The sequence below is a fragment of the Asterias rubens genome, chromosome 18, assembly GCF_902459465.1.
Source record: "Asterias rubens chromosome 18, eAstRub1.3, whole genome shotgun sequence".
Classification (NCBI taxonomy): Eukaryota; Metazoa; Echinodermata; class Asteroidea; order Forcipulatida; family Asteriidae; genus Asterias; species Asterias rubens.
In genome coordinates, this window is record NC_047079.1 from 4324284 (window position 1) to 4345195 (window position 20912).

Consider the following 20912-nt stretch of genomic DNA (forward strand, 5'->3'; position numbering starts at 1 on the left):
AGGGTGGTCCCCTGTTTTTAATTCATTAGCCTTGAAGAGTGACGTCTCAGAATATATGTGGGAGCCCTAAAAACGGGGCTGACGGGGTAGATGAACTTTAATTGCCATAACTTTTTCACACTGGAATCGCGATCCCTCCCCCCTACTTCTTGGAGACAGACCTCCTCACGTGCTCGCAACTCAAGGAAAAGAGCTTAACTAAGCTGCCTGTTTGAGCTTCTGAGCTCGATGCAAGAAGTACATAATCAGTGTAGGATCATACAATAAGATCTTGAGAACATTTTGCCCAAAACTCCTCTGTTCGGTCGGCCGCCGGCGAGCAAGGAAGGTTGGGTGTTGATGAACCATGGATTGAGGACCCATTATTAGCTTTGAGCTGCCTGTAGAGGGCAGTATATAACAATAACACGGATGGACGGTCTCTCCTTCTCTCTCTCAAACAATATCCACGTAGTGTACGCAATGTAAACGGAGGAGGAACCCACCATCCATAACCAGAAAGGTTTGTTATGCTTGTTAATGTTAGGTAGTCTTCACTTCATGGATTGACTTAATTATATAGGTATTAGTCTACATCCGTGGCACTACAGTGCACTCACTCGTAACTTACAAGTTACAAATGTACTGAGGATGCAGCGTCTAATACACGTCATCGGGCATCGATCGTTTTAAATTATATGTATTTAGGGGTAAAAATAATAATTATATTGTTTATAAAAAACTATGATATAAATAATATTAATATCGAAGTCTTATAAATATAGCGCACGTATCTACCAGACAAGGTGCTCAAGGAGCTGAGAATATACAAAGAAAGATCTATAGGTTATTGAAGTGATGAATTATGAGACACAATTATTTAGCACCTCATATAAAGGTTTACAAGATGCTACAGTGCATACAGCAGCCACAGCCAGGAACACTGGGGCGAACCCCTTCTCTTTTCGATAAGTGCACTTGGGTTCTTAATTTATATGTGTTACACAACACATGGGACATACGGCTTAATGTCCCATCCCAAGAACGAAGCAATGGTCAAGTGTCTTGCTTAAGGACGCAAGTGTTACGGCTGGGGATTCGAACCCCACACTCTGCTGATCAGAAACACCAGAGTTTGAATTTGGTGCTCTTAACCGCTCGGCCACGACACTTCCATAGATGTGATTTATCCCTGATGTGATGCAAAATTTCATCTATGATGTATCAATCATGATTTAAAATTAATATTTAAAATATATATTTAGAAGTGCTGGTTCTACCCTACTCCTAGAACTATGAGAGTTGTTTTCGCTATCATCTCCATGAACGATAGCGGAACGAAGCTCATATCATAGTTCTAGGTAGGAGTAGTTCTACCCTAGGTTGGGTTCAGTATTTACTCAAATATTCAAGGCCCTCCAACAAAATGAACTAAGTTCTGTAAACAGATGATGCTTGAAAGATTTTTGTTTCCTTCTGTAACTCTAGTGAGATTGCCATGGCGACTGTACGCATCAAGAGTAAGCGAGTTCTACTTGGGGACAATGGTGGGATTGGACCTGGGGTCTTGGAGATAACCAATGGCAAGATTACTAGCATCATCGAGGGGGAAAATTACAACGGGTCATGGGACAGTCAGAGAGTAAGTTCTCAAGTTCACTATAGCCATTCTGCAGCCAATTTCTCGAAACGCTAGGATTAATCCTTTCTACTCCTCCTAACTTAGGATGGGTTCAATGCGCCCTAACGTCTATGGTTACAGAGCTTAACTGGTCTTGGTCCTAAGATTGTTCCTTATGTTAGGAAGAGTTTGGTGAAATCAACGGCTGGTTCATGCGTTTCGTCTGAAAATGGCGTGCAATGAAAATCACAGCAATGTTTTCAGGAGATTCGCGTAAATCGTTGTACATGCTAACATAATTTTCGTGAAATTGTTTTACTCATTTCTCAAAAACACCAGCACCTCAGCAACTAATATTTTAAGTGAAGCCTTCTACTATCATTATCTTCAAACTGTAAGTTTAATATAAATCTGTGGACATTGTGTTTTGTGTTACATCTGTGGACGTTTGTGTTTTGTGTCGTACAAAAAGTACTCCGAACCCTTATACTAGTGTTTGTTTGTTTGCTTGTACACCCACAGGATATAGATGCAGGGGCACACCTAGTCATGCCGGGGATTGTTGACAGCCATGTTCATGTCAACGAGCCCGGCCGTACAGAATGGGAAGGGTACGAGACGGCAACAAGAGCTGCCGCTGCCGGTGGCATTACGACAATAGTGGACATGCCCCTGTAAGTACATATACGATTTAAAACCATCTTTTATATTCTCAAATACTCTGGCACCCCCAAACCATGAGAAAATAGGAACACCACCAATATAGGGCTAGATAGCTCAGCTGGTAGATTGTCAGCACATCTGGAGGTCGTTGGTTCGAGTCTCACTTTGGTCAATTTATTTTTGTTCAAACCCAAATCATCTTATAATATTCATCTAGCCCTAACCCGAACTGTAGCATGTAAATCATGAGGCAATTTCCGCAACAATGCCGCAACGATTTCCGGACCATAGGAGGGTTGACTATGTACTGCTCATTAAATATTGCATAGTTTATGTACACAACAGTGGATGATATTAAATGGTCAGACAGTGGAAGGGTTAAAATGTTGGTGGAACAGTCACTCAATTGTACTTGTATACAATGCAATATTCTAAGCACTGTTGCTGTTCGGAAAAACAGAAATAAACTATTAAACAGACACTCCCTTCGCAAAAGTTGTAACATTTTTTCTAACAATATTTTGGTTTTTGTCTTGGTACAAAATTTAGAAATGGCAAAAGGCTGTAACATCTGTTCTAACAATGTTTTTTTTTTTTTGTCTCGTTATAAAATTAGAAACTGCATTCCATCTACAATCTCACTCGATGCCTTCAACACAAAGCTGGACTATGCGGCCAAGATGGCGGCTGTTGATGTGGCCTTCTGGGGCGGGGTTGTACCCGGGAACCAGGTAAGCAACTGATACAAGTGAAGAATTATGAAGAAATCACAGTTTAGGAAGTTTCTCTTGAAATATTGGTCCATAAAATGCTTTACTTTTTGAGAAAACATTAAAACAATATCAATTCTCGATAGCGAGAATTACGGGTTTATTTTAAACACATGTCATGACAAACGTGCGGAAACAAGAGTGGGTTTTCCCGTTATTTTCTCCCGACTCCGATGACCGATTGAGCCTAAATTTTCACAGGTTTGTTATTTTATATAGAAGTTGTGATACACGAAGTGTGGGCCTTGGACAATACTGTTTACCGAAAGTGTATAATGGCTTTAAATGTAGGTCAGCTCTTGTACTCATTAAAATGTTCCTACTTGTTTTTCAATTACCAAATATCATTCCTGATAGAAGGATCAACTATCACTTTTAACTTCTTTTTTTCAGCTTGAGCTGAAGCCGATGATAGCTGCCGGTATTTCTGGGTTTAAGTGCTTCCTGATTCACAGTGGAGTGGAGGAATTCCCTCACGTGTCCGAGGCCGACCTCCACAAAGCAATGAAAGAGTTACAAGGAACGGACAGTGTTCTGCTGGTAAATAGGTCATGTCAAACAACACAAAGGTTGATTAACCCTTTAGAGGCACTTGGGTTGATTTCACAGTTAGGACTATTCCTAATTACGGACTAGTCCATGGCTAGTCCTAGGTTAGGATGAGTTAACTCGAGATAAGACTAGTCTTAACTCTTGTGAAATCCAACCCTGCTGTCGATTTCACAAAACTCTTCCTAACTTAAGACTTATCTTAGGACTTAGGACGAGTCCCAACCCTGCACTGTAGCATGCAGACCTTAAGATTAATCCTAAGTTAGGAAGAGTTACTCGTCCTAACTCGAGATAAGACGAGTCCTAACTCTTTGTGAAATCGACGGCTGGACACTGAAGTGGATAAGCAGTGTTTACATTAATAATGCTTTGTCAAAAGAAAAGTGCAGCTGCCAAACGTCACCTTGTACAAATCAAAACGCAGATATAAACAGCTTATGTCACAGCACGGTTATCCAATGAAATGATTGTATCCAATGAATGACTGGTTCTGAAAAGCAAGTACCTGTCTTTAGGGGGCCAGACTAGACCCATTATAGCCAATGAGAATCAGTGTTCATTATTATGATTGTATATAGGGGACTAGACAAAAACATAAGTTGCTCTTTTAATTTGTCATCAACTAACTTCAAGCGTTATTTGCTGTATTTTTTACTAAGTCCATGCAGAAGTCGAAACTAACTAGTATCGTTAATTCGTATTTTGACTAGTTCCATGCAGATGTAAAACTAACTTCAAGCGTTATTTCTGTATTTTGACTAGTTCCATGCAGAAGTGAAACTAACTTCTTGCGTTATTTTCTGTATTTTGACTGGTTCCATGCAGAAGTAAAACTAACTTCTGGCGCTATTTTCTGTATTTTTTTCTAGTTCCATGCAGAAGTAGAAACGCAGCTTGATACCGAGAACACTCAATCTTCTCCTACTGCGTATCAGACATTCCTCGAATCCAGACCCAAAGCCATGGAAAACGGTGCTATTGAATTGGTAGCGAAGCTTTGCTTACAATATCGGTAAGATCGGGGCCCAATTTCATAGAGCTGTTAAGCAGAGAATATCGCTTGACAAATTTCATTGCTAAGCAAATATTATTGAGTCAGGCACCAGCCACAACATTGCAAACTTAATCTAATTTGGGCTGGTAACCTGGAAAGTACTGAGTATACAGTGCTTACACACATCGGTGTATTGGTAAAAACCAAACTTAATATTCTTTATCTCCCATGCAAATTTAACATCTCTTAGACCCCAGTACCCACTTATCGCAAAGAGAAGGGGTTCGCCCCGGTGTAACCAGACAGTGCGACTATCTTCATTAATGAAGGCTGCACTTGAAAGGAAGTAGAAATTCACAAATTGCCCTCTGGTCGGAGTTCGTAAAGCAATGTTACAGTCAAAAATGTAGTCAATGACTTGTTTAAACCAAACCTCCGAACCCAGTAAAACGGAAATTCAAGGGCCCTAAACTTTTGTTGTAAGATTTTGTGTCTCCATGGGGCAAATTATTATTGCAGGGTTTAAATTGTTTGATTAAATTGCCCAGGGTGCCGTGTCATATTGTTCATCTGTCATCGGCCGAAGCCCTTCCCATAATCCTGGATGCTCGTAAACAGGGCGCCCCCATCACCGTGGAAACCTGCCATCATTATCTCTCACTAGATGCCGAGACTGTGCCAAGTGGAGCAACGCAGTTTAAATGCTGTCCACCAATCAGAGAGAAAGAAAATCAGGTGAGGCTAAGAACGACAGCGCCCCCCTCCCCCTCGCGAGTTTCCATTTTTGTTTCCAGTCAGGTTGGCAAAGTGGTATCTTTCCTCGCCTTACAACTCCGACTGCGTTGGGTTTTTCCCTTGAATAATTATCTAGGGTGTTTCTTCGCACTTCTAAACCGAAACTTCCTTCCTCGTCTTCTCTCCAATGGGTTCTTGTTTAGTACATTGATTAAGTTCACTTTTCAGAGAGTCCTTGGTGGTTTCACAACCAAAATAAATGAAATGAAATAAATTATTTTTTTTGTGCAGTTAACATCCAACATAAAACAAACTCCGTCAGCATTTATTTCAAGATTAAGTTACCTTATAATTTTGGGAGACTAATCATCCTTACTCTCAGCTAAGAGCTGAACTGCAAAGGACGCGGCTACAACATGTTCGAGAAGCAGGCATGCAAGGGCGCCTTTGGCTGCCAGCCACATCAATCCATTATGACCACGGAGCACAGCCAAGGTCGAAAGTGTTTGATTTTTCCCAAGGGAGGAAAACCGGATTGGAAAACACTTGCAGAGAACCAACGCACAACTCAACTCACATATGGCCCTTGCCGGGAATCAAACTGGGGTCACCTTGATGAGATGCGAGCGCTGTACGCATAAGCCAACCATGCCACCTTCTAAAGATCTCTGACACCCCAAACAAAGATATTGACAAATAGGGAGACCACCAAAATAGGGCTAGAGAGCTCAGTTGGTAGAGCGCCGGTATGTAAATCTTAACGTCATTGGTTCAAACCCCAAACTATTTCTAAAATTCTTGTCAACTGTTTCCTTTTTCAGGAGAAGCTTTGGCAGGCCGTCATTAATGGTGATATTGATCTGATCGTTTCAGACCACTCCCCCTGTACGGCTGACCTTAAGTTGACCAAGGAGGGGGATTTCATGAAAGCCTGGGGTGGAATATCCTCGTTACAATTTGGTAAGAACTTTGACCTCTTCACATCAATTTAGAAAACAAATCATAACCGTACCTCTGTCTCAAAATATTTTTTTAGAACTTTCCCAACCATCCAAAGTAAATTTGTTGCCATCGATGAAGAAAAATAGTAGAAGAGGTGGGGTGAAGTATTGGTGGGTCACTGGCCATAGGTGTGCATTAATATTGCCTTGGTACTTTTAGATGACATAAAACACAAAAGTCCACAGATTTACATTAAACTTACACGGTTTAAAAACAATGATGGTACAAAGCTTCTCTTAAAATATTACTTGTTTTGAGAATTGAGTAAAACAATTTCACATAACTGTTGGATCGGTGAGGAAAAAATTATATTAACATGTACAACGGATGTTCGTGACTTCCCCGACAACTTGACGATTATTGAAGTTGAAAACTTCTACAGGTAAATAATACTACAGACGTCTTTATTCACAGTATGTAGGGATTGATGTAATGGTCAATAACTTGATCTACAAAAGGAAAAAACCTTCAAGACAAACAACGACATACAAATAAAACAGATGTCTGCTCTATTTCTAGGTCTGTCGCTTTTTTGGACCGGAGCCCGTAGTCGTGGTTTGCATATTCATGAGATAGTGCACTTGATGTGCGAACGGACAGCCCAACTGGCCGGCCTGTCTGACCGTAAAGGTCAACTGAAGGTCGGCATGGACGGCGATGTTGTCATCTGGGATCCTGAATCTGAATTCAAGGTAGATTGACCACCCCCCCCTTCCCCCTCCCTTTTTACTAACTCCACTCCTCACGTACTCAAATTTTCCCTGCAATAATTGTCTGGCGTTTTCCTCCCACATATAAAACTTAAACTTTCTTATTTGTCTTCTCTCCATTTGGGTTCTAGGCTAGTACAGTGATAATGACAAGAGCGCTAACTTGCTCTGCGTTTTAAAGTCGCCCTGTGCGCAGACATGTTTGATGTGTTGCTTGACTATGGAACGATTTTAATTTTAAGAGAACACACATTGCCGGAATTTTTTTACATTCGGCGTCTGCGCTTCCCCTTTCGTACGCGACTGCCCATTCGCGTACGTCCGTGCTACGAAAACCGTAAGTTCGACTTAATTGATGTACTAAAAAAAGCATACGCGCCTTTTAAACATGACGCACATGACGCTCGCAGTTTGTACGCTCATCGCAGCAGATGGCGCATTCACGTTTGCTGCATTTTTTGGTTCGATGACACATAGAAAAGAACAAACACACTATCATGCAAATAGCCGTACAATTGCCGTACAAAAATTCAAGCTTTTGTATTGGTTTGTACATAAACATGGATGCGCCCACACGGCTTCAAAACTTCAGTGCGTGTATAACGGGGTGTTAGTCAATATATATAGCTCTATGTTAAGTTCGCTTCTCTGAGAGTCCTTGGCTTTACTATCAGAATAAATAAACGAAATGGCCAGACACTACAGCAGGACTCAACAAATGACATCAATCCAAACAATACTTTCACATTGTTTTATAAAATTGTAATGTTTTCAGGTGACTCGCGACAAGATTGAACATCGGAACAAGCTTACACCCTACGAGGGAATGATATTGAAGGGCGTGGTCCACAAGACGATTGTCCGTGGTCGGGTGGTGTATGACAGTGGTGTACATTCAAAGACGCCACTTGGAAAGCTACTATTCCGAGGGACTCGGGATGGCGTGTCTGCCAGATTGTGAAGCAGGACATTGTTTTCTTCGTACATCGTTGTACCGTTTTAATTTAAAAAGGAACATTACAGAATTGGTTTTGCTAGCAAAGAAGTGGTTGCTGGCAGTGTAAGCACTTTATGTAATCCACCATATATATATATAAACTGACAAACCTGTAGAAGTTTGAGATCGATCAGCCATCTGGGTCACGAGAAAATAGTGAAAAACCGATAACCCATTTTTGCATGGCATCGATGCAAAAAGAATAATGAATAAAACTCTCCCATATTCCATGGGATGTTTTATACTATCATCATAATTAGACCGTGTAGGTTTGACGTAGATCTGTGATCTTCACGATTTTTGTTTCTTACCAGTTCTGTAACGTTCCTTTTCTTCATTCGATTTTCTTTAATCTATCAGAGTATTATGAAACAAATGGATAACCACTTCAGAGTGAAATTGATATAAATTACATGTATAGGATATTTTTATTGAAACTTTCCAGTTTAAAAATGTTTAGTTTAGTATTCATCAAAGAAGACAAATGATCTCTACAGAGGCATATTATATAAACAAAACAATCCCGTGCCATTTTCTACTATTAATTTAATCTACTACTGTCTCAATGTTCACTACTTTAATGGCACTGGACACTATTGGTAATTACTCAAAATAATTATTAGCATAAAACCTTACTTGGTAACGAGCAATGGAGAGCTCTTGATAGTATAAAACATTGTGAGAAACGGATCCCTCTGAAGTCTTTTGAGAAAGAAGTAATTTCTCACTCATCTGAAAGCACACAAACTTGTGCAACAAATGTGTTTGTTTTTTCTTTCATTATTTTCTTGCAACTTCGATGACCAAACGAGTCCAAATTTTGTCTTTGACAATTACCAAAGGTGTCCAGTGCCTTCAAACTGCCTAGCAAGATCTGTTTATATCAGTCCTATAATGTAGTACTGTCAAGAGCTTTGTCTAATCAATATAGCCTCCGAAATACCTTACTATTGCAACGTCACAGCCAACTAAGGTTGGAAAACTATGGAAAGCCATAAATGCGATTTAAAACAACATATAGCCATAGTTTGTAAAGGCCGGTTTAGTCAGTCGCGCGATGGAAATCTTGACGCGCAATCAAAGAAAGGCACGGTTTTTAGGCCTCAGTCTTAGGATCATGCGCAAGATTTCCATCGCACGACCGACTACAAACCGGCCTTAATAATGTTACATAAATATTCAAAAATAATGATGAATTTCTTGGAAACAAAGCAACCAATGTGTATTGGGAAAAAAAAAAAGGAAAAAAAAAGATAATTCTCAGAAATGTTTGATTTGTTTACAACATCTGCATTCGGCCACCCATGCCAACCAGCGCGGCTCATTTACCAACAATGGAAAGGTTTATAGTGCAATGATGTCATTCCGTTGCTATCATAGAGGTTAAGGGAACACGTTGCCTTGGATCGGTCGAGTTGGTCTTTGACAAGTGTTTGTAACCGTTTGTCATAAACTGCATATGTTAGAAAGATGTTTTAAAAGTAGAATTCAATGATCGACACAAATATGCCTCGAATTTGCGTTGTTTTCCTTTTACTTTGCAAACTAACACGGTCGGCCATTTATGGGAGTCAACAATTGGACTCCCATAAATGGCCGACTGTGTTAGTCGACGAAATAAAAAGAAAACCACGCAATTTTGTGTGATACTTGTGTGGATCATTTTATTCTACTTTTAAAATATCTATCTAGCGAAACGCTTTTCAAAGACCAACTTGACAATTCCAAGGCAACGTGTTCCTTTAACTGATGATGGAACAATGGACACGTCGGCTATGTTTGTGCAGCGCACAGAATGGGACAAAGAGAAACCTTCATTTGACGTGGAGGGCGCCCTAGTCAAATGAAGTTTGTGCACAAGGGTTGCCATTGTGTTTTGATAAAAGTTTGATTCCTGGAAAGTTTATTGGTGATAGATTTAAAGTCAGGGCTTTTATGTTATTTTTTTATATTAAGCGTCCCGATTTCTTCGCAAAAATACTGCTCTATGTAGATAAGTTGCAAAAGACGCCATCTGTACAGACAAATTGCATTTCGGCTTGCAGGCGCATCAAGCGCTCAGTTTATTAACGCAACCACGCTGTTGACTAAACAATCAGGCAACGAGTTTTGTAAAATCTGCGCGTAGTTTTCGAGAAAAAAGTAATTTTCCACGAATTTGATTTCGAGACCTCATAATTAGAATTTGAGGTCTCGAAATCAAGCATCTGAAAGCACATAACTTTGTGTGACAAGGGTGTTTTTTCTTTCATAAAAATCTCGCAACTTCGACGACCAATTGAGCTGAAATTTTCACAGGTTTGTTATTTTATGCATATATTGAGAAACACCCAGTGACAATTACCAATAGTGTACAGTGTCTTTAACTGTTGTTTTTGCAACATTTTATATATTAGTTCTCCAGTTGGAATTTTGATCTTGGTTTTTTAATGGGGACTTTGGGCTTACTGGAATATTAACCAAACTAAGAATTGCTTTAAACACATATTTTTGTTTGATTATTTAAACAGTAACAAATAAAAATGCGTGTCTAACACAACTAGATATTAATATAGTCCACATGTCTTTTGTTATTATTATTATTATTTTTTTGTTGTGTTATTTTTGGTTGTTACTTTCACTAGCATGTTTTTTGTTACTTATTTCTGCTGAAATATAATGCAATGTGTACTTTGATGAAAAACTAGATATTCAAAAATATGAATTTTGATTTTTTTAATTTCGAATTGAAGTCTTAACTGCAAATCAACACTTTGCTAAAGCAAAGTGTAATGTCACAATACAAATCTTTAAAGATGCTATGTCAGATTTTTTGCCCAAAACATTAAACCAAATTTTCTTTTTAGTGAATGGTTTTTCAAAGAGTATCACCCGCTCTAACGAAAAAAAGTTTAACTTTTACTTTTAATGGTCAGGACCCATGAACAAAATTTAAAACGTTTCTTATAAAACACATAAGAATTGGTCACGTGATATACTGTCAAGATCCCGACAAAAACTAATTTTGAGCACTTTATTTCACTGCCACTACTAATTTTCGAGCAATGGCTTAAATAAAAGCTTGTAACTTTCTCGACACCCACCAAAATACCTATTGAATTTTAAATCAAAATTTTTGGGTCAAATCGGCCAAAAATCTGACATAGCATCTTTAAGATGAATCTTCATGCTTCGTGAAATCGAGCCCTGGAAAACATCCAGCACTTGTGATTGGTAAGCTCTATTGCAGGATTTCCAAGTTTGGCCACAAAAACCTAGAAAGTATACATCCTTTTTAATAAGTGGGTGTTAACATTGAATTACTTTAGTTTAATTTCGTTCCACTGTTAGAAAAAGTATTTACTTGGAGACAACATTGAATGCATTTCATTCGTTGAAATCTGGCTTTTCCTTTCCATATTGGGAACGACCAGAATTCATTTCGTAATTATAATCTGCGACGATGCCAAGTGGCCTTTCAACACTGCAGTGAATGTTTTGCATAGTGCGAGTTGCTGAGAATACATCCCTCTCTCTCTCTGTCTTCATCCACATGACCCGGTACTTCAGTAAAATATCGTACAACTTTAGTGCGTACATTCAAAGAATGTGAAAATAGTGCATTGTGTTCTGTAAATGTGAAAATAGAAATGCTACCAAGAATATTAAATATCATTTTTTGAGGTAATGATTTTGTAATACTTACTTTATACAAATGCTTTCATCCCTGCTTCTTCCACCACCCCGTATCACAACCAGTGACATATGACATCGTTAGGCCCCAACAAAAACACCAGGTTTTTAAGCGTCCTGCCTTTTGATAAAAGGAAGGCAGACCTATTGCTTTTTCAAAATGTGCCGTCCGACACAACCGGATTAGTAATATGTAAAAAAGAAAAAAGACAAAAAAAGAAGAGGCGATCTCTTAAAACGAGGCAGGCAGATACGCTAAACATAGACCTTTTTGCAAATACCGGGGCGCGCGCGTAAAGCTTGGAATTAGGTGCATTGTGGTCTAGCTGGTATCCAAATTTGATCCATATATATCCCACAATGCACCTCATTCAACAGTCTGCGCTTGCGCATTGGTATTTGCGATAAGGTCTATGTTTGTTTTCCTTAGTTACACCAACAGCGCCCTCTGCCCATCCACAGCAGGTAGAAGCCAATCTATTGCGAGTTATTTTTTATTTATTGTACACTTCGTCATTATGGCTTTTGTGAAAATATTCTGAATTCATAACTCTGTAGTAAGGCCACTGTTTAATACTTAATGTTGTTTAGTGTAGTATAAATATAGGTATATACATGATTTTTTTTTCTTTTTCTGGAACACAGATGATACCAACAGAGGGCGCTTCAAGAGTAATTAAGTTACACATGGTAATGCTGTTAAAGTCTGTGCCAAACATCCAAGGAGATTTATGTTGATTTGGACCCACATTGATTCAATACATATTAGTCACCTTGGTGTGTATGTTAAGTTCACTTTATGTGGTTGTCCGTATTCAAGACTGAATTGCATAATTCACAAGATCATGTATTATTCATGCTTGATTCATGCATAATTCATGAGCTTGAAGAAACACAAATCTACCACCCATTCAACAGACTCCATGCATAAGGCCACCATTGCTGCGCTCACACAAAGGAAATATGTACTGAGCGTGTGTACACCTCTCGCACACCTCCCCAGCCATGATAGGTCTTCCTTTGACATCATAGAGGGCGCTGTTCGGTCACATGCAAGGGGTCTATCACTATTGAGCACTCAGTAGACCATTCCCTGGGTGACCACATTTTAAACAATTTACCTTTGACACAAAGTTAATCCCTCTAAAGAGAATTTCAGTATTTCTGATCATTTTTTTTGTTGGTATTCTCCGTTTTTCTGAGCTTGTTTCCCTCTTTTCAAGTATCCGACTCAGATGGTTTCTCGTCCTCCTGGAAGTTGCGATTTGACAACATCTCGGGATTATTGGAAGCGAGATTTGTGAAGTCTCGGAAGACGTCTTGAAATGTCTCGTCATCTGACGAGAAAAAAGAGGAAGTAAAGAAAAGGTTGACTACGAGAAGTCTGGGTTGAGGAGTTTTTCTGAAATTGATCACATCATAATCTAATCTATCTATCTATCCACCAATGGGTACATCCCTCCAGAGGAATATAGTCTTAAAATTCAGGATCTTGAAATTCCCTTTGATACACAATAACAAGCCGATTCAAAAACTCAGCACACAAGTCACACTAAAAAAACAAAAATCCATGTAGAACATTTGTTGTGAAGTTTCACTGTTGAGGTTATTATAAAACAGAATTCGTTTTTACCCTCACACCGATGTGTGCTCAGCACTGTATACCAGTGTAAACTGTGTTAAAGCCATTGGACACTTTCGATAAACAGTATCAGCCTTTTTGAGAAGTAAATTTGTGCGTATTGACCATAGAAATAGAATGTGTGTTATTCAGTGAAGTGCGCATTTTAGGCGACGCGGGAGTTTACACGTAAACCTAATGACCACCAACATGGTGAGTGTGGTATAAGTCGCGCTGCTTGTGACGCGTGTATCACGTCCGCCATACCTCAACAAAGCTTATTGTCTAAGGCCCACACTTCGTGTATCACAACCTCTATATAGAATAACAAACCTGTGAAAATTTAGGCTCAATCGGTCACGGAGTCGAGAGAAAATAACGGGAAAACCCACCCTTGTATCCGCATGTTTTGCTGTGTCATGACATGTGTTTAAAAAAACTCCGTAATTTTTGATATCGAGAATTGATAATTGTTTTAATGTTTTCTCAAAGAATTAAGCATTTCATGGAATAATATTTCAAGAGAAGTCTTTCACCGTTACCTTCTGTAAACCCTGTAAGTTATTGTAAATCTGTTAACTTTTATTTTTTTTTTCTGTTTCGAAAGTGTCCAATGACTTTAAGCAGTGTATACCCAGTACAAATTAGATTCTTTATCCCCAATACAAAACTAACATCTAATAAATTGAGGTTATAATATAATAATAATAATAAACGAGACTTATAAAGCGCATTTTACAAAATTCAATGCGCTGGAAGAGTGCTACGGAAAAGACGATTACGAGAATAGATATGTTTTTAATTTACTCTTGAATGTCTGGAGTGTGTTGGTGTTCCGAATATGACTTGGTAGGGCGTTCCAGCACCGGGGACCAGCGACTAAAAAGGACCGGTCCCCTGCCATTTTGTGTGTGCGAGGGATTGTTAGATTCTGGCCGGAGCGGAGCCCACTCCGGCCAGGTTTGTTGAAATTTAGCGACTCTGTAAGTTATTGTTGTTTTCCCTTGACAAAATCTTTAGAGACACTGGACACTATTGGTAGTTGAGAAGACCAGTCCTCTCACAAATAACAAACCTGTGCAAATTTGAGCAAAATTGGTCGTCGGAATTTTTAGATAACTAAGCAAGAAAAAACACCCTTGTCTTACGAAGTTGTGTGCTTTCAGATGCTTGATTTTGAGACCTCAAAATCTAATTCTGAAGTCCTGTTTCTCACAATGTTTTATACCATCAACCTCTCCCCATTACTCGTCACCAAGTGAGGTTTTATGCCAATAACTATTTTGAGTAATTACCAATAGTGTCCACTGCCTTTAAGGGTGTTGCTAAAGGATGTTCTACATGTACACCTCAATGCATGATGACGCTGTGATCAATTCAGACACGACCTAAGCTTTGCACAACAAGCATACGCTCAGAAACTGGTGCTATACACAACACAACAATTGTCTCAAGATTTGACAAAAGGCAGTAGAAGGAGATAAAGTCAGCTGCAAACATCTCAAGAGTTAGTTTTGTTTTTGGAAGAATTAAATTACACCCATCCTCCCTAATAAAATCAGCCACAATCAATCTGGGAAAGTTTTATCAAGCTCGACTGTTACATTTTAGTGTGAAAGTGAAGGGGAAAAAAAGTTAATGTTTTTGTATGGGATATTGTACACTCGACTAAAAATGCTTTCTTGGTCTGGGTACTTTGTTCTAACACAAAACACCATGTCCACAGATTTATATTAAACTCACACAGTTTGAAATGATGATGATAGAAAGCTTCCCTTAAAATATAACTTGCTGAGGTGCAGCAGTTTTTTAGAAATTAATAAAAACAAGTCACACAAATAAATCTCGTCTCTAAAGACAAAATTGCTTCAGCATGTAAGACATACTTTCTTGACATTGTTTTACTCATTTCTCAAAAACTACAGCTCCTCAGCAAGTTAAATTTTAAGGTAAGCTTGCTACTACCATCAAGTGGTGTAAGTTTAACATAAAGGTTTTGTGTTCCAAAATCTTACCGAATCTTGAAAGACTCAATAAAATGATGTCTGGACATGGCTGCAGTAAGCCCTACACAGTGACTACTAGGCAGCTAGGTGTAACTCTATTGGTGTAACCCTATTGGTGTCTGAAAGCTAGTAAATATTGCACAGCGGCATTCTAGTCAACACTGCATTGCTGTAATGGGAAGTAAGCATTGTGAGCTGAAGCAGAACTTCTCATAGTGTGGGCTTAACAAGTACAACAGTGTTAGTATAAGGACAGTTCCATTGTGACTCATGTTACTAGGTGTAACCCTATTGGTGTAACCCTATTGGTGTAACCCTATTGGTGTCTGAAAGCAAGTAAGCATTGCACAGCGGCATTCTAGTCAACACTGCATTGCTGTAATGGGAAGTAAGCATTGTAAGCTGAAGCAGAACTTCTCATAGTGTGGGCTTAACAAGTACAACAGTGTTAGTATAAGGACAGTTCCATTGTGACTCATGTTACTAGGTGTAACCCTATTGGTGTAACCCTATTGGTGTAACCCTATTGGTGTAACCCTATTGGTGTCTGAAAGCAAGTAACCATTGCACAGCAACATTCTAGTCAACACTGCATTGCTGTAATGGGAAGTAAGCATTGTGAGCTGAAGCAGAACTTCTCATAGTGTGGGCTTAACAAGTACAACAGTGTTAGTATAAGGACAGTTCCATTGTGACTCATGTTACTAGGTGTAACCCTATTGGTGTAACCCTATTGGTGTAACCCTATTGGTGTCTGAAAGCAAGTAACCATTGCACAGCGGCATTCTAGTCAACACTGCATTGCTGTAATGGGAAGTAAGCATTGTAAGCTGAAGCAGAACTTCTCATAGTGTGGGCTAAACAAGTACAACAGTGTTAGTATAAGGACAGTTCCATTGTGACTCATGTTACTAGGTGTAACCCTATTGGTGTAACCCTATTGGTGTAACCCTATTGGTGTCTGAAAGCAAGTAACCATTGCACAGCGGCATTCTAGTCAACACTGCATTGCTGTAATGGGAAGTAAGCATTGTGAGCTGAAGCAGAACTACCGCACAACGTGAGGGCCAAACAGGTATCACAGTATTAGTATAAGGGCAATTCCATTGTGACTCGTGTTACATTGAACACCTAGGCATCACAATGCGCCGTATTTGTAGATGCAGGAAGGCGCTCTCAAACAAATTTGTATCACTTCTGGGGGTATATTCATTCTTACCCAAAACAGTTATTAAAGACTGGAACACATTACCACCACAGACATCATACCCAGCACGGATATTAAACCTTTAAAGAAGCTGTTATATAATCCAACTTAAAACTATGGCGCAACAAAAGTGACAAAACGGCCATTAAAACTGTGCAGGATGAATCTTGTATACCCCGGAAAATATACAAATTCTATTGAGAGCGCCATCACGGCGCATTGAATGGCTTGAAAACAAGCTTTGTATTATCTGTGGTCGATGTGACACCAGGGCCTAATTTCATGGCTCTGCTTACCGTAAGCACAGAATCGGCGCTTACGGAAGCAGGAAATTCTGTGCTTACGGCAAGCGTATTTCACGGGTTAGCGGCGAATGTTGGCTTCTGCGCGTGTGTACTCCAAGTTACTAGGCATTTTGCGCTTACAAGGCTAGCGTAGAAATTCGGCGCTTGCACGTAAGCGTGGAAACGTGATCGTAAGGGCAGAATTCGGCGGTTAGAAGAGCCATGAAATTGGGCCCAGTTGACATGGACTTGCTAATAAGCTGAACACACACACACAACAAGAACTTTTTTCCCCGTAAGCTTGCAAAGAGCAAACTTTCCAGGACAGTTCCACAATTTTTCTAGACACAGCAAATGGTACACCAACCGCATGCATCCCACACAAAAGTTTGTGACACAAGTTTACAGTTATATTTACCTTCCACTGTGTGTGTCCAATTAAAATGTTATACAAAAATGGAAGGAAAACAAGAAATGGCTTTATAAAACATTAAATGTTAATCTCCTCACTAAAAGCACAAACGGTTAACAGGGGTCAACAAAGTAATATGAAATAATACCAAGCATTATTTGCATCAACCAAAAGCGTCATGGATGAGAATTGAAATGGTATAGTAGCGATTCAAAAGTATAGTAATATTTTGTCTACCAGACTGTTGTCTACTTAAAGATGCTATGTCAGATTTTTGGCCGATTTGACCCCAAAATTTTGATTTAAAATTCAATAGGTATTTTGATGGGGGTCGAGAAAGTTACAAGCTTACATTTGAGATATTGCGCGAAAAAGTCTGCCAATTATTAGTAGCAGTGAAATAAAGTGCTCCAAATTAGTTTTTGTCGGGATCCCGACAATAATTATATCACGTGACCAGTTCTTATGTGTTTTATAAGAAACGTTTTAAATTTTTGTCATGGTTCCTGACCATTAAAAGTAAAAGTTACACTTTTTTTCGTTTGAGCGGGTGATACTCTTTGAAATACCATTCACTCAAAAAAATATATTTTTTAATGTTTGGGGCCAAAAATCTGACATAGCATCTTTAACTGACCAGGGGTCGATTTCACAAAGAGTTAGAACTAGTCCTAACTTAGGACTAGTCCTGGGAGATATTAAAAATGTATGGCTAGTCGAGATAAGACTAGTCTTAACTCTTTGTGAAATCCACTCCAGGTGCCGATTTCACAAAGAGCTAAGATTGATCGTAACTGCAAATAAGATTGATCGTAACTGCAAATCAATCGTAGTCGCTTCAGTGTGATGTCACCAAACAAATCACTGTGGTGATATTGACAATTTGTCTTGCAATGCCCCAGGGCTCGCTTTCACAATAATTGACCGTTGACCATAAAAGGTCAACAGTTACCACCTGCATAAAAAAAATCATATAATTTTGTATACAGGATGGAAACAAACTATCAAAAAGCAATTAAATTAAACAAGTGTATCAACAAAAAATATGACCATTTTGAGAGCCGCCTTCTGCAAAAAACAAAATGGTTGCAAGCTGAAATAAAATGTTTTATGGTTCTAGCAGCATCTTTTTCCATCTTCCTAAAAACACAGTCGTTAAAAAAATTCAATTGACGGACGATGACACCTACCTGGATTGCCGAAGACCCCTTCCGATTCCTTCATTTCTTCATTTAATCTGGCAAGACGTAGCCTGCATCAGAACAACAAATTGGATTATTCCTTCAAGTTATGACCAAGAATTCTGTTTTCTACTTTAGAGACGGTGGGTTTTTTACTTTGAGACCCCAATGCAGAAGACAGGCACTAACAAGAGAGATTTAAAGGCAGTGGACACTATTGGCAATTACTCAAAATAATTATTAGCATAAAACTTGACTTGGTGACGAGTAATGGGGAGAGGTTGATAGTATAAAACATTGTGAGAAACGGCTCCCTCCATGCCGTCTGAAGTATCGTAGTTTTCGAGAAAGAAGTAATTTTCCAAGAATTTGATTCCGAGACCTCAGAATTAGACTTCGAGGTTTTGAAATCATGCATCTGAAAGCACACATCTTCATGTGACAAAGGGTGTTTTTTCTTCTGTTATTATCTCGCAACTTTGACGATCAATTGAGCTCAAATTTTCCCGGGTTTGTTATTTTATGCATGTGTTGAGATACACCAAGTGAGAAGACTGGTCTTTGACTATTACCAATAGTGTCCACTGTCTTTAAGTTAATGGAAGTCCTACTTTAAATTTACCTTAAGACCAAAACTTCTTTAACAAGAAAATGAAGAAAACAAACTTTTACACGAAAATGAAGAAAACAAAGTTCACTTACAATGTTACAGTATCTGCATTGGCTGATGTGATGGCTATACTTAGCGGATCCTGTAAGATGAAATAAAAACTAAAACAATCAAAATTCAACTAGTTATGACTGGGCTCAATTTCATGGCTATGATATAAGTACACCAGAATAATATTTGGTTACAGTTAGCAGAGTCATGGAATTGGGCCATAGTCTAATGGAAGGTACAAACTATCCAATGGAAATATTGTAAAATGCAAGCTAAAGGGCGGAGTCACAATGCAGCGATAACGAAAACGATAACGATCATGACGCAAAGAGAACGCACTCTATTGGTTGAATTGCTCAGCGCAGAATACGCACACACTCATTAAACCAATAGAATGCGTTCTCTTTGTGTCGTGATCGTTTTTCGTTATCGCTGCAGTGTGACTCGACCTTAAGGCCATGGCTGATTTTAACAGCTATGGTAGTGGCTATGGCTAGGATGTGTAGCCATCAGCAGCCAAAGCGTGAGCCAGAGTCACTTGATTAATTCATTGCTTAAAATTCAAATCATTAACTTATTTATTTAAACTTATTTATACACGGTAGCACATTCAACCAAAGTTGTTTTTCAAGGGGCTGTAATGCACAACTCAAGATTAACAAAAAAGAAGTGATTAGGCCTACATGTAAGTAAAAATAAAAAAGATATAACAAACTTCTACAGCAAGAACAATCACTTACAAAATGCAAATAGAAATCAAACAAGAAGATATGTAAGTTATTTTAAGCAATTAATTAATCCGAAAAGATATACATAAACACAGTGAACAAACAAAATAAAAGTTATATTAAATAGAGCAATTGGAATCAATATATCAATTGTATATTTAAAATATAGAGCAAAATACGTTTATAAGTCAAACGAGATCAGCCGTCGATTTCACAAAGAGTTAGGACTCGTCTTATCTCGAGTTAGGACGAGTAACTCGTCCTAACTTAGGATTAATCTTAAGGTCTGCATGTTACAGTGCAGGTTTGGGACTCGTCCTAAGTCCTAAGATTAATCTTAAGTTAGGAAGAGTTTTGTGAAATCAACAGCAGGTCGAACATTTTAAGCAGTAGGCAGTTAATACAGATGAAAAAAACATGGAAATAATATTAGATACAAACGGGATTTATTATTCATGAAATCATTCACACTAGGAGCATTTTGAATATTGGAGTCTATGGAGTTCCAAGGAGTTGCATTGCACATCGGTAACTAAAACTTTGTTTTAGAGACTCGTATTTTATTCTGCTTCTTTTGAAAGTAAGAATAATAGTATCATCATTATATAGGTATTTATAAAGCGCCTTTAAACAAGGATCAAAGCGTTGAACAATAACAAGAATATTACAAAGAAACAAGGACAAAAAAAAAATACAAAGGATTAATGACGAGGCTGACTGAAAAAGTAAATTTTAGGAAGATAGAATTAGCTGCTGCAAACTGCTCACAGGCCAAAGACCTATGGTATAAATGCAAAAAAAACAGTTGATGGCCTGACGTTTCAACACTAGCAGAGTCTTTCTCGAAGGCATTCTCTTTTGAAAATAGTCACCAATCAATCAGACTTTCAATCAGTTTTAGTTGAAGGTTGGTTGCATTAGCTGAAGGTTTCTAGTTTTGGTTATAACTTTATAGCATGGGTTACAGGTTTATAGCTGGGGGTTATAGGTTTATAGCTGTGGTTATAGGTTTATAGTTTAAGTTGAAGGTTTGGTGCATTAGTTGAAGGTTTCTAGTTTTGGTTATAGCTTTATAGCATGGGTTATAGGTTTATAGCTGTGGTTATAGGTTTATAGT

General features: G+C 38.6%; 2 protein-coding genes across 4 annotated transcripts in view; one reads left to right on the top strand and one right to left on the bottom strand.

Moving 5' to 3' along the window:
* The first annotated feature begins 402 nt into the window (after positions 1-402).
* On the top strand, positions 403-8098 carry LOC117302215 (allantoinase, mitochondrial-like). Its single transcript, XM_033786039.1, has 10 exons — positions 403-502; positions 1468-1621; positions 2123-2274; positions 2880-2994; positions 3427-3573; positions 4455-4597; positions 5128-5314; positions 6136-6274; positions 6836-7008; positions 7802-8098. Exons 2-10 carry the CDS (start codon positions 1478-1480, stop codon positions 7985-7987), a joined length of 1386 nt encoding a protein of 461 aa, XP_033641930.1. The 5' UTR covers positions 403-502; positions 1468-1477; the 3' UTR covers positions 7988-8098.
* A 4016-nt stretch (positions 8099-12114) lies between these two features.
* The window catches only part of LOC117302416 (arf-GAP with coiled-coil, ANK repeat and PH domain-containing protein 2-like), a 36587-nt gene continuing 27789 nt past the window's right edge, over positions 12115-20912 (bottom strand). For 2 of the 3 annotated variants that reach the window (XM_033786356.1, XM_033786354.1), the window contains 4 exons: positions 19109-19158; positions 18416-18477; positions 17232-17237; positions 12115-13032 (listed from right to left, as the gene is read on the bottom strand). In XM_033786356.1, the coding sequence (XP_033642247.1) occupies positions 12914-13032; positions 17232-17237; positions 18416-18477; positions 19109-19158 (237 nt within the window). In that variant the 3' untranslated portion in view covers positions 12115-12913. The remainder of the gene's footprint in view (positions 13033-17231; positions 17238-18415; positions 18478-19108; positions 19159-20912) is intronic. The other variant, XM_033786355.1, reaches the window with a different exon arrangement.